The following is a 13033-nucleotide window of genomic DNA, read 5'->3' as shown; positions in this document are numbered from 1 at the left end:
CAAAGTGATGTACAATAAGTGCATACTGAGGGTCACTGGAACAACTACAAAACACAGGTCCGATAAGGTACAATACTCATTATGTAACAGTTATACATAGCCATTATTTTTTAAGGTACTCTGGGTGGAGATTTAACACTCCATTGGGGTACACTATTCGGACTTCTGGTTTTCAGGATAACTGTCCGAAGTTCAGCGTTCAAAGCCGACCTGTGCCCAGTACCTTTCATAGACTAGCCAGTTTTCAGTTAGATTTGGATAGGCATATAGGGAGCGGAGTTACTGGTTAGTTTGGAGTAGGGATGCAAAGGGTCGGAATATTTCCGGTAAATTTCCGGAAATTTTGGAAGGGAAGTTAAGCTTAGGAATTTTGTGAATTCTGCACAATTTCAATATAAAAATCTTACCTTTTAATCGTGAACTTATTTGGGGGGGAATACACATTTAAAAAAGCAATACTAGGTCTTATGGCATGTTTTGGTTAAAAGGATTCCCATTTAATTGAATTGTAACCATGCACGGCATTCAGCAGCGCACTCTTCCATCACATCACTGATAATTTGCGAGCATCCCTTTAAAGGTGCAGTGTGTAGAATTTAGTGGCATCTAGCGGAATGGACTTGGCAGATATTGAATATAATATTCATAAACATGTTTTAATTAGTGTATAATCCCATGAAAATAAGAATGTTGTGTTTTCGTTACCTTAGAATGAGCCCTTTATATCTACATAGGGAGTGGGTCCTCTTCCACGGAGGCCACCATGTTGCACCACCATGTTTCTACAGTAGCACAGAATGGACAAACGGCTCTAGAGGGGGCGCTTTTGCCTGGGTACCTTCCAAAATAGCTGTGCGTAATACCACACGTGTTGTTTACAGCGTTGTCGCCCTTTTTAGTACAGTCTGGCTTGATTGACAATCCATTTATTCAGTAGGTGAGAGCATAAGCTTTCTAACGATGTATAACATGTCTAATTTTGCTTTTATAATAGCGTTTCATTGGTCAGCATAATCAAAGGTTTGTTATCATCACATTCACTTATGCATTCACTCTGTGGTAGCAGTAAAATACGTTGCACCTAACAAAACGTTGTTAACGATTTTTCGTAATTTTTTGAAAAATACTGTTATTATTGAGGACTTCTGGGCATAGCTAAGCCATATGTTTGCTGATAGACCTAGTTGACATCGTTTTCTGGTGTAAGACAGAAGCGGATAGAAATATATCATTGATTTACTCTGTCTCTATCTATTGAAAACAGATAAGATTTCATCATTGCTATGTAAGTATTAGGCCTACTGCTCAAAATATTTCGGTTATATACGTTATTTTTTAAATTGAGTGACTTTAAATAGGTTAGTGGTATTTTATAATGAGGATATTTCACACTGTAATGTAAGTGTTAGTTAGTAGTGTAATAGCTTTTGTGACGCATCATGTCTTTCTATGATTTATCATGCATAGCAGCTAACATTAGCTAATGTTAGCAATAAAACGCTACCACAATGCGGAACAATTAACAATCATAATCGCTATCTTACTTGTATGTTATGACCTATAGTTTTACAGACTAAATAGCTAAATACAATTTATAAATCTATCAAGGAACCTCATCACTTGACACTTCGCTACTTGATGCTGTCGTAGACGATGACATCATTTTTGGAACTTACAGGCCACCGTAGCTTTTCCTATATTGTTGGAAAGGGAGGGGTGAGGAGCGGTCGGGGGGGTATTCAGTTGGTTGCAATCGGCAACCTCACCGCTAGATGCCACTAAATTCTACACACTGCACCTTTAAATAGGAATTCAGTAAAATTACAACCCTCTGCATGCACAGTGCATTTTCCCATCACGTGTGCAGCCCACATTACTGCCAACACTACCGCACTGTCTGAGCCAAGGGACTACATGCTTTCAGGTAAGTTTTGATTATATTATTGGAGTGAATATATTTCATATTTTTTATGATATTTCAGTTAGCTGGCAGATAGTAGCCTAATGCAAAGTACACAGTTTATACCTTGTTAACAACCTTCTGCTAGCTAACTGTTACCATGTGATGTAGCTTGATTGAGCATGCTAATTGAGGAGTTTTAATTAATTTATTTCCATTCATTCATTGTAAAATATTTTATAAATTGTTCACTTTAACCCCCAAGGCCTATTCTGAATTGTTATTTCATTATGTTTTGTTTTCGTTCTGGAAAAAGGGGTTGTAACGAATATTTTTTGTTGATGAAATTAACGTTGTCTGATAAGTAGGATATTTTTATCGCTGTGAAGCGGCATGGAGACGTCGTATAAATGTTGGTAATTTTGGACAAGCAGTTAGCTTCTCTTCAAAACTTTCCATCTTTGGTCACATTGTGTGCTACTTGGCACTACTCACGGTATACTGCTCGTCACTAGAACCACAGGGTCAACTGACCCCTTGCGCAGTAAAATGGGATGTATTTTGTTAATGTTTATTCCACGTCTGTCATTCCTTGACTTTTTCTAAAAACTTGAACTTCAACTATCTATGTAAATAGAATTCTAAAACAACACTCGGAAGACTGTTTTTAGGGGGGTTTTTTTAGGTGTTAAGAAAAAAAGCATTTTTTTTTGGAAGGGGGTCATAGAGAATGTTTGCAATTATGTCTGCTTATGATATGGTAAAAGGTTTGTTTCTATCTGCCTATGACATGGTAAATGCAGCCTGAGCAAATAGGGCTATATTTCCATTTTATTCCCGTTATTTCCCGTTAATTCCCAAAAATTCCCGTTAATTCCCATGGAAAGTTTCCATCCTTGAATATTCCCAGAATTTTGTAACCCTAGTTTGGAGTACATTCCCTTACACATTTCCCTTATCATACACCCTGTTATGGTTTGGCCCTAGACCGGGTCGTAACACTCTGATGTACAGAAAGTCAACAGCAATATAACTATATAAAGGCCAGTGCTCACTTCCCATATATGCTGTATATTTATAAACAAAATGCTGATCCAAATGCTCAGGAATGTATTAGAGGAACATTAAACCAAATATTTCAGCATTGTGAAATGTTTCTAAGAAATGTGTAGATATGAAACCTGCTGAAGCTGCAAATAAATGCCACGATGCGCCAAAAATGGTCCCCCACCCATTTGTTTCGTAACCCCTCAGTTCCCCATCCCAAATCTGAAACATGCATTCTCCCTTTCTCAAGACTTTATTGCCTTCGAACAGCCTGGCATTGTGAAAAACAAGTGCAGTCCATATGTAAGTTTCTTATTAATTTATTTAGCTAGTCTTAATAATTGCTAGTATTGTGTGTGTTAGTTTTTGTAATGTTTTTTCAATTAAGCTATCACCCGGTAGGGTAGGCATAGGTGTAAGGATTCTCACAACATAATTGAATTGACTACATTTGTTCTTAAGTTTATGTTAAGCTTAAAAACATGACTACCACATCTGGGGAAATTAGCTTGTCTTTATTAAAGGTATAAATGAATGCTGTTGCGTTGAATAGTCATTGACAAGACGATATTTGCAGATGTAATTTTGCAAATACCTTTCAAAATATGGATGCTGCTGCCTTTCTCTTGGTTCAGCATGAAAATCATGATCTGTGCAGCAACATATAACCTCTGACTTTTTCCACTGTTATTGTGCCAATGCACTTTATATGTTTATATTATGTGCTGCATTTATTTCTGGAAAGGTACTCCCATCACCAGTAGCATCGATGCCAATTATGCAACTTGTAACACAATTATGCAACTTGTCAGTCTTGTCTACCCTTGTTTATTATTAATGTATAATAATTAGGTTGCTGATGTTTCATGATTTAATGCCCTTGAGGTCTCTATCTGGAAGTTGATCTGTACCAGGGAGCATAGACAAGGTTGAATTTCCAACAGGCTAACACAATGTAGACTCACACAACTGTGTTTTATTGATGTCTTTCCGTCTCTCTGGTCCCAGCTGCTGTCATGTTCACCCATCACATTACAACCGCAACTCTTGTGGCCATGGTACTTCTGCCTGCAGTTGCCATGGAAAACTGCCCTTCTGCAGGAACCCCTGGACTTCCAGGGATTCCAGGAATTCCTGGTCGAGATGGAAGGGATGGCGAGAAGGGGGAGAAAGGAGAACCTGGTAAGAAATATCTTTAGAATTTATTTTTTGACTCATAGGGACCTGCAGTACAGAAACCTCAATTGACTTTCATTATAAGGCAAATTGGGATGATATTGCATCCCAAGCACCAGGCCATATTTTGAGCAGATCTACGTCAAACACTTTATTTGAATTAATTTAACCCTTCAGAAACTACTAAAATCCTGCAGATTGCTGACAATTTTCAAATAAATCCATAACAAAATTATTATTTCATTATATTATTACAAATTTACTAATGTTCCACTAAAGATGTAAGGGGATCTGCAGGAGTATTTTCAATTCTAAACAGCTCAAGAAGAAGAATAAGTAAAAGAAGAAGAAGAAGAAAAATAATAATGTATGTAATGTAAAGCTCTCAGTGCTTGTCAGTGAAGGGGATAACTATCCACATAGCAGCCACATTTTAAGAGAACACTCACACCACAGCTGAGGTGGAGAGGGGTGCTATACAATTAAAAATGTAATCATTTGGCAGACACTTTAAGCCAAAGCAGCTTACAAAAAGGCATTTCACATGGTGTGCATCAAACACCACTAATTTACAAACATGCCACCACAAAGTGCCATCATTAAGCTGTATGCCTCAAGATTTGTCAGATAAAAGGACAGAAGTTTTTTTAAATAGAAACCCTGAAGTGCAGTCTGAATAGGTGCGTTATAGTGAGCCAATTATGCTGAGGGATAAGAGAGCATTGGGTTGTGAATTTTGATAGGAGACCAGCCACTAAGTGTTTGAATCTCCCTCCCCTCTCCGCTCTCTCTGTCTTCACAGGTCTACCACTGAAACCAGGGCTCGTGGCACAGAAAGGACAGAAAGGAGAGCATGGCCCACCAGGACCCCCTGGGAAGATTGGGCGAAGCGGGGCCAAGGGTGTGCAGGGCTTCCCTGGCCTAGAGGGGCTCATGGGAGACAAGGGCATGGTAGGGGTCCACAAACTGGAGCTCCAGTCTGCCTTCAGTGTCACCCGCCGAACCAAGGCCCACCCCATCCCAAGAAGCCCTGTGCGCTTCACTAATGTCATCACAAACCTCAACAACCACTACAATGTCGACACAGGCAAGTTTGTCTGCCACATCCCTGGCACATATTATTTTGTCTACCACGCATCTTCAGAGGCATCCCTATGCGTCTCTCTCGTCCGGGACGGCCAGAATCTAGCAAGCTTCTGCGACCATGTGACCTCCAACCTCAACCAAGTGAGCTCTGGAGGACTGACGGTCAATCTGAACAAAGATCAGGCAGTCTGGCTGGAGACCAACGACCACAAAGGCATGATTGGGGTGGATGGCAAGCAGAGCGTTTTTTCAGGGTTCCTGCTCTACCCATACTGAGACAGTGAGTGCCAAAGCTAGATCCTGACTAAAATGTACATTAGTATGAGAGTAATTTTGCACTGAATATATGTGAAAATAGATCTTTCTTTTAGAATTGTCAGCAATCTCCAGGAATTATCCTTAGGCCAGTATCTGACTCGGGTCTCGGCTGTACCTCTTTTCAGTGTGCATCACCTGCCATCAGCATTATTACTAAAGGGAAAAGTGCTCAGATACTTAAATAAAATGGACATTTCACAGGTCTAAAAGTGAATAAGAACTTTTGACTGCCCAATGCTAGCCACGATTTAAAGCTGACATGATAGGATTTAAATTTGATTGTTTTTTTCCACACTGATGGCACCCTTTCCTTCTTGCTATTAAATTGCATATTTAGCTACATTTCATGTGTGTTTGTTGAGCATAAACAACCTTCAGGTTAAAAAAATTGTCCATCAGAATTTAAATGCTGCATATTATTAAATGATTACAGTAGAATAAACTTGGATTTTGAATAAATAAATCAGTACTTTTAAACTTCAGTGCATTAGTCTTTTTGACTCATTTCACCATTGTTTCTTTTATCACTGAAATGGCTTTCTAATGGCAAAATGAACAAGATGCCATACCCACTACAGTAATGACAGGACAATTTTCTTGATATAGCATCAATGTATTCAGGGATACAATAATAAAATAATAATAGCAGTAGCAGTACATTGCAATACAGTAGTAATATTTTAATGCACCACTTTCAAAGAGTGCACTCACGATGTACATGTCATTACAATATACAGAGTGGAAGTTTGAAGTGGCAAAGTTAAGTGAATTATTCCTCACACTTCTCTTCTCTCCCAGCCTTACTAACAATGATACATACAGTGGAGGCCAAAAGTTACATACACCTAGACTAAAGATATTCAAACGTAGTTTTTCACAACTCTGCACAGTTCACGTTACCATACATTTCTTTTGGCAAGTCAATTATGGCATCTACTTTGTTCACATCAGAGGTAATTTTAAAACAATCGGTTAGAGACAGATTAATTTCAGCTTTAATTCATTATATCAGAAATCCAGTGGGTCAAAAATTAACATACAGTCTGGAAGATTCCAGAAATTGATGTATTGACTTTTTAGAAGCTTCTGATTGGCCAATTGTCATAATTAGGAGTTAATTAGGAGTTAAGGGGCTACCTTTAGGGCCACTGCCTTTTTGCCTTTGATACCAAGGGAAAATCCAAGAAACTCAACCTCAGAAAAAAAATGTGGACCTCCGTGTGTGCAGTTCCTCCTCAGGAACAATTTCCAAACAACCGAAGGTACCACGAGCATCTGTACAAACAATTGTATGCAAATATAAAAATCTTGGGACCACACAGACACTGCATCGTTCAGGAAGGAGACACAAATTTACTCCCAGGGCTAAACAAACTCTGGTCCAAAAGGTTCAACTGAACCCCAAGACAACAACAAAGGAAATGGTGAAGGAGTTGGAGGCATCAAGTACCAAAGTATCTACATCCACCATTAAGAGGATCCTACATCGCCATGGCCTGAAAGGCTGTTACGCAAAGAAGAAGCCCCTACTCCATGACTGGCATAAAAAAGCCAGAATGAAGTTTGCAGGTGATCATCAGGACGAAGACCTAGCCTTTTGATTGGCCACCCCTCACATACAGTACACTTTCATTTATTTGTCATTCAAAGTCAAGGAAAATTTTTTGAATCCATGCCTATGTTTTTCTTTAATCTACAATGTGTGTTACCATGCATGTATGTGTATGCATGTATGTGTATGCCTACATTTATATATGAATTCCTATTATCACTATTACTATTATAGCTCATGACAGACACAGTACAAAAATATGTGATATCTGATGAAAAACATTTTCAACGTAACACATACAAGCCACTATCTATACGTTATTATTTAAAATCTAGGCCTGACATTAAAAGTATTGATACCAAAATTGTGCCAAGTTACATAAAATAATATTTGCTATCTTAGCTCACACACATTAAACAAGCTGTATTCCATAGCAATGCTGCCCAATGTTTCCTAAATTCGTTCAAGTAATTTGGCCCTGTGTTTTCGTTATCATACCATCCTAACACAATGTTCTCATTCTAACTTTGTGTCACATCTAAATGTCTAATAACAGAAATTGCCTCATGCATGGCATTTACTCTACATGACTGTATGAACCTGCTGGTTAATACCTACAGAAAGGATATTCCTCCAGAAAGGATATGTTTATACTTCCTTGTCAAGTTCATTTTACAAAATGTACGAGTCTTTGTATATTTACAATTTCAAATAAACACTGATTGTACAATAAATACTGTACATACATAGATACACACATATACACAATACTTCAGTATCCCCATGGGGACATTTCTCTTGCAGCATGTGACATTCACATTTATAAACAGACATTTATATATACCAATACACATACAATCATTCTCACAACAAAAAGGGGGGGGGCATAAATACAGATATAAATTGCACACATTGAGGCATATTACATAAATATAGAATCTTACAAATGGTTACAAATGTCACTTATGTTTGCTCCATTAATGCACTGTATGCTTCTACACACAGGGCCAAATTACTTGTTACAACTTGTTTAATGTGAGTGAGCTAAGATATCCAATATTGTTTCATGTAACTTGGCACAGTTTAGATATCAATACTTTTAATGGCAGGCCTAGATTTGAAGTAATGAATTATAGATAGTGCTTTGTATGTGTTACTGAAGCAACACCTCAAGACATCAGCTATAAAGTTCAAAATTGGTTGCAACTGGGTCTTTCAGCAGGATAATGATCCGAAGCATACCTCCAAAGTTGTAACAAAATGGGTTAAAGACAACAAAGTGAAAGTATTAGAGTATTGGAATCCCATAGAAAATTTGTGGACTGAACTGAAAAAGAAAAGTATTGTGAGTAGCTTGTGGAAGGATACCCCAAGCGTTTGATTCAAGTTACGCAATTAAAAGGCAATTCCACCAAATACTAACAAAGTGTATGTAAACATTTGACTCATTGAAAATCTGACATAGTACATAAAAGCTTAAATAAATCAGTCTCTTAGCTATTATTTTAAAATGACCTAATACATTACATACCCTAATTGACTTAACACAGGAAACATATGGCAACATGGAATGTGTGGAGTCGTGAAAAATTGAATTTGAATGTCTTTAGCCTAGATGTATGTAAACCTTTGGCCTCAATTGTAGTTGCAGATCTCTTTGCATTGAATTCTGCATTTTAAGTGGACGTCTTGTATCCATATCCAAAGCTCCGTGGTTTAAAATGGGTTCATCATGTCCATAATCTGTAATGCTGACAGACAACCTTAAAGGAAGTGGGTACATCTTGTGGATCAAAAAGTGGAACTGAATCTTAACTGCAATAATTTGTCACAGTTCTTCCCAATATTAAAATAAATTTCACATGCATTTATCCCCTTAAGTATCACCCCATTTTTTAAACAAAAGCCTGAACATAACATACCCAAAATAAAATGGTTACTATTCTTGAACCCTTTTGACTACAGGCATAATCTTGGTCTCTTCTAAAAGGTAACCCTTGGGAGTTTGTTTTTCAAGAGAATTACTCTAAATATTACTGAAATAGAGGGTAATAGAATTTGAAACACAGTGGAAGTGGAAGTTCTCTCATCTAAAAGTTTTTTTTTTATTTTTAAAGTGGATACAGATGTTTGTGGCTGTGTCTGATGGGCTTAGAAACACAATGTAGCAACAGTCACAGCCACAACACTGGACAAATCCAAGTTCAAATCTTACGACAATACCACCAAAAATGTGCATTAGGCGCAGTTTTTTCTGAGCTATGGCTAGGCATGTTTCCAAAAAGGCCATTTGGAGACTCCAAAATGGCACTTGGTAACCAAGTTATATTTATGGGTCATTACACAAAATTATATATATTGTATGCTAAATGCTTATGAAAGAAGTATGCTTAAAAGTAGCTGGCTTTCCCACTGCCGGTCACTCTCCCCTCCCTCTCAATCTCCTTCTCCCGACCCTGTTCTACCTCCCTCTCCTGTCAACCTCTGGCAACAGCAGGTCTGTAAGATTGTAGAAAACAAATACATTAGCTATCTAGTTTACTAATCCATTGATTGAGGTCTTTTGATTGAAGCTTTCATCAAATACCCCACCCCCATCAACATGTCAAAATATTCTAAATTCTAAATATTCTGCATATTCTGCATGCCTATTCCTTATTTATAAGAGTACTGGATAATAATAAAATATTTTAAGAATGTATTTAGATGCTCACCAATATAAAAATGGGATTCAATCCTTCAGTGAACATGCCCTCTGCTATGGATTTAAAGTGGTTTTCATTGTCTTTCCTAGAAATATTCGCTCTGATGAGTGATTTCTTCCAGGGCCTCCAAATGCGGAGTCTTCTGTTTAGATTTAGCCATTGCAAAAAATACTTTTTTTTTTTGTAAAACAGCCCTTGTAGGCATGAAGTCTCAAGAATGTTGGGACTCAAGTGCAACGTTTTCAGCATGCACACTGAAAAAGTTATGGTTTGTTTACACAGGAGAAACAATTTGTTCTTTTATGCCAGTCAAACAATCGCTAGACACGTAAATTCTTCATCTAAAATGCTTCTCAGTCGTTAGTATAATAGTTTTTCAATGGCTGGCAATGTACTAGGCAGAAGTTATACTGTTCTTGTTGAGTTTTTGTGGGTCACATTGGCTATATTGAGGGACTGCTTGGCCAGTACTGGTCAGAGAAGCTTATAGTTAGGCTTGTTTTGTTCCAGAGAATATATACAAACTGGACTTAACAATATTCTTTTGTATACAATAGTTTCAGTGTGTATGCAACAGTAAAACAGACAACAATGATAATTCCTCCGGAGTATTTTTAAGTAAACATTGAATATATCGAGTTTCTTTCTCCAAGTTAGCATGTTTTAGGGACTAAAAATTACTATGGATTTTGTTTGCTGGATTCTTGCCGTGACAAGCATATTGACTTTATTGTGCTTCTTGTTGTCTACGGAGTTCCAGAGTGCAAAGAAAGTGAGGACCCCACAAGCTTGTTTTGCCACCCCACATGTTATGAAACAAGGAACCGCTGTCGCTAAAACATTGGCATGGTAAAATAGTTTATAGAGATAGAACCGTGAGTTTTAACACTTTCAAATTGTGTATCATGTGGCCAGACTCATTGAAAATTTCACTGTAAAAAATGGAAAGAATGCTAATAAACCCACTCCAGCCTAAATACAGGGGTAAATTGTGTGTATATGTGTACATGTGCTGTTTTAAATAAAAAGCAAGGATATGAAAACAGTTGTTTTGGGAAATCAACTCAAAAGCAGAAGTGAAACAATGTAAGGGAAAATATGGCCACTGTCATCATTGCTATTTTTTTCCTGACTTCCTCTGGGATGAACTGTAGCAATCTTTCACATTTGTTTTCTTAATAATGTATTTCTTCATGTGATCTGGCTGGAGTGAGAGCGCTCCAACTGCCTCTTTACCATACGACTCATATTACTGCAGACATTGGTGAATACTTGGTGAGTTATATACATAGATAAAATTCTATATCTCCATTCATGTTGTAATTTCAATAATTCTTGAAATGATTCTGCTCTGAAAATAAAAGGTTACTTTTAAGTTTTTTATTGTAAAATTCCTCTGTTGTGTACATTTAAAAAAATTAAATGGAATTGGCACAAACTGAATTGATATAGATTTAAAGTGCATTTCTGTAATCATATAAAAATGCCTTCTGGTCAAAGTGCCCAGAAACAGTGAACAGATGCTTAAACATGGTCACGGAGTACTTGGAGGTGCACTTGGGCTTTGATTTCATAGCCTTGATAGCAAAATGTGTTAAATTATTACAGATGGTTATGTAGTACTAAATAGACTATTATTAAGACAGACCTTTTGACCCAGGAACAGTTGGCCTCTGACAACCTCTCATGAACAAAATACTTACATACTTAAAATTGATTTTTACAGAGGTTTCCAAAATAAATTATGTTGAGCTACTGTTTATCGATTACCCTGTTGTGGTTCCTTTTTTTTTAGATCTTCTTATCCCATGATGTCAGTCCAAGCCACAGCACTGATTGGAATTCTGATTTCTTTTGTGACTTCATCAGTCGCAGACACATGCAGTGCATACAGGGGTTACCCTGGTGTGCCAGGCATTCCAGGCTCACACGGGCCAAATGGGAAAGATGGGCCAAAGGGACTGAAAGGAGATGACGGTAATGCTTTTACCATTGTTGTCAGAGATGATAGAATGTAAACACAAAAAACAATGAACAGACTTGGGTTATATACATTTTTTTAAAAAAATAACTTTGAATACTTGTCAATCATATTCCGGACAAATGTTTGTATTTAAAATTGTCAGAAATCTGCAGGAATTTTGCTAATATCTTAAATGTTTAAAGTATTTTCAAATGTAATTTGGCCCAAGTCAAATTTGATGTAACGAAAACTGAAATTCCCCTTCACAGAATGAATGCAAAGGAACATTATCCATAGCTATTGTATATTAGAAGTTTAATTCATTTGTAGCTATAGAGGTACCACATTTATATATTATACAAAATATAATTAATAACTAATTCATTGAAGATGTAGCCTCATACAGAGGAATTCATAACTATACTTTGTACACATGGCCATGACTTCAGTATCAATGTCATGTTAGTTCATTTGAAATATTGTATTAGTTAAATAATGCAAGCCTTTTATTTAACATACTTGTTATATTGCTGCAGGGGATCACGGCCAGCTTTTGAAGGGGCAGAAGGGGAAACCTGGGTTGATGGGGTTCCCAGGGAGGGCAGGCGTTGAGGGGGACCCTGGGTTTCCAGGCATACCTGGATTTCCAGGTCCCAAGGGAGAGAGAGGGATATCAATGGCAGTCACTTCTTCCAAGAAATCCTACTTCTCCGTCAAAAAGTTCTACAAAAACCAGCTCAAACGAGACACCCCCATAGAGTTTGAAGGGGCAGTCGTAGAGGGCGACTCCCTGAACAAAGGAGTTTTCCGGAGCACCATCAAGGGCTACTACTATTTTGCCTTCCACGTGACTGGGCGCGCTGTCATCTGCCTCAATATTAAGAAGGGACTGGAGACGAAGGTGGGTTTCTGTGACTCAGCAGAGAGAGGTTTCCTGGTGACCTCTGGCTCATTGGTGCTGAAGCTGGAAGTGGGGGATGAAGTCTCCTTACAGCCCACTGACAACATCTCTGTCACGAGCGGTGCTGGTGCTGACAGCATTTTCACCGGCTTTCTGCTCTTCGCAGTCAGCTAGAGCTCCCCTGTAGGCCACAGGTGGAACAACTCTGGAGCACTGCCAATAATAATAGTATAAATATTTCTTTTAAAAACTTCACTACTGTCATATGTGGCAGTGAAAATGATACTTTCTGCTTTCACTTATTTCATACTATTAAGTGACTGTACTGGAACGTGTTAAAAAATATGCCATTATTTGTAACAATAAATAAGCCACAAACAGCACA

The 13033-nt window shown here is 37.8% G+C and overlaps 2 protein-coding genes across 2 annotated transcripts; both read left to right on the top strand.

Moving 5' to 3' along the window:
* Positions 1 to 1905: 1905 nt before the first annotated feature.
* Positions 1906 to 6009, top strand: c1qc (complement component 1, q subcomponent, C chain). The gene is made up of 4 exons (XM_035433127.1): positions 1906 to 1924; positions 3198 to 3250; positions 3956 to 4129; positions 4926 to 6009. The coding sequence occupies exons 3-4, from the start codon at positions 3964 to 3966 to the stop codon at positions 5483 to 5485; spliced, it is 726 nt and encodes a 241-aa protein (XP_035289018.1). The 5' UTR covers positions 1906 to 1924; positions 3198 to 3250; positions 3956 to 3963; the 3' UTR covers positions 5486 to 6009.
* A 4892-nt stretch (positions 6010 to 10901) lies between these two features.
* c1qb (complement component 1, q subcomponent, B chain) lies at positions 10902 to 13031 on the top strand. The gene is made up of 3 exons (XM_035433128.1): positions 10902 to 11059; positions 11580 to 11761; positions 12284 to 13031. Exons 2-3 carry the CDS (start codon positions 11593 to 11595, stop codon positions 12820 to 12822), a joined length of 708 nt encoding a protein of 235 aa, XP_035289019.1. The 5' UTR covers positions 10902 to 11059; positions 11580 to 11592; the 3' UTR covers positions 12823 to 13031.
* The last annotated feature ends 2 nt before the right edge of the window (positions 13032 to 13033 follow it).

The sequence above is a fragment of the Anguilla anguilla genome, chromosome 9 (assembly GCF_013347855.1).
Source record: "Anguilla anguilla isolate fAngAng1 chromosome 9, fAngAng1.pri, whole genome shotgun sequence".
NCBI classification, from domain to species: Eukaryota; Metazoa; Chordata; class Actinopteri; order Anguilliformes; family Anguillidae; genus Anguilla; species Anguilla anguilla.
This window is presented reverse-complemented; position numbering and strand designations above follow the sequence as displayed.

Coding starts and splice junctions, on each gene's coding strand:
- c1qc (XM_035433127.1), top strand. CDS start 3,964: ATGTTCACCCATCACATTACAACCGCAACTCTTGTGGCCATGGTACTT. Junction 4,130..4,925: donor GGGGGAGAAAGGAGAACCTG/GTAAGAAATATC, acceptor CTGTCTTCACAG/GTCTACCACTGAAACCAGGG.
- c1qb (XM_035433128.1), top strand. CDS start 11,593: ATGATGTCAGTCCAAGCCACAGCACTGATTGGAATTCTGATTTCTTTT. Junction 11,762..12,283: donor GGGACTGAAAGGAGATGACG/GTAATGCTTTTA, acceptor ATATTGCTGCAG/GGGATCACGGCCAGCTTTTG.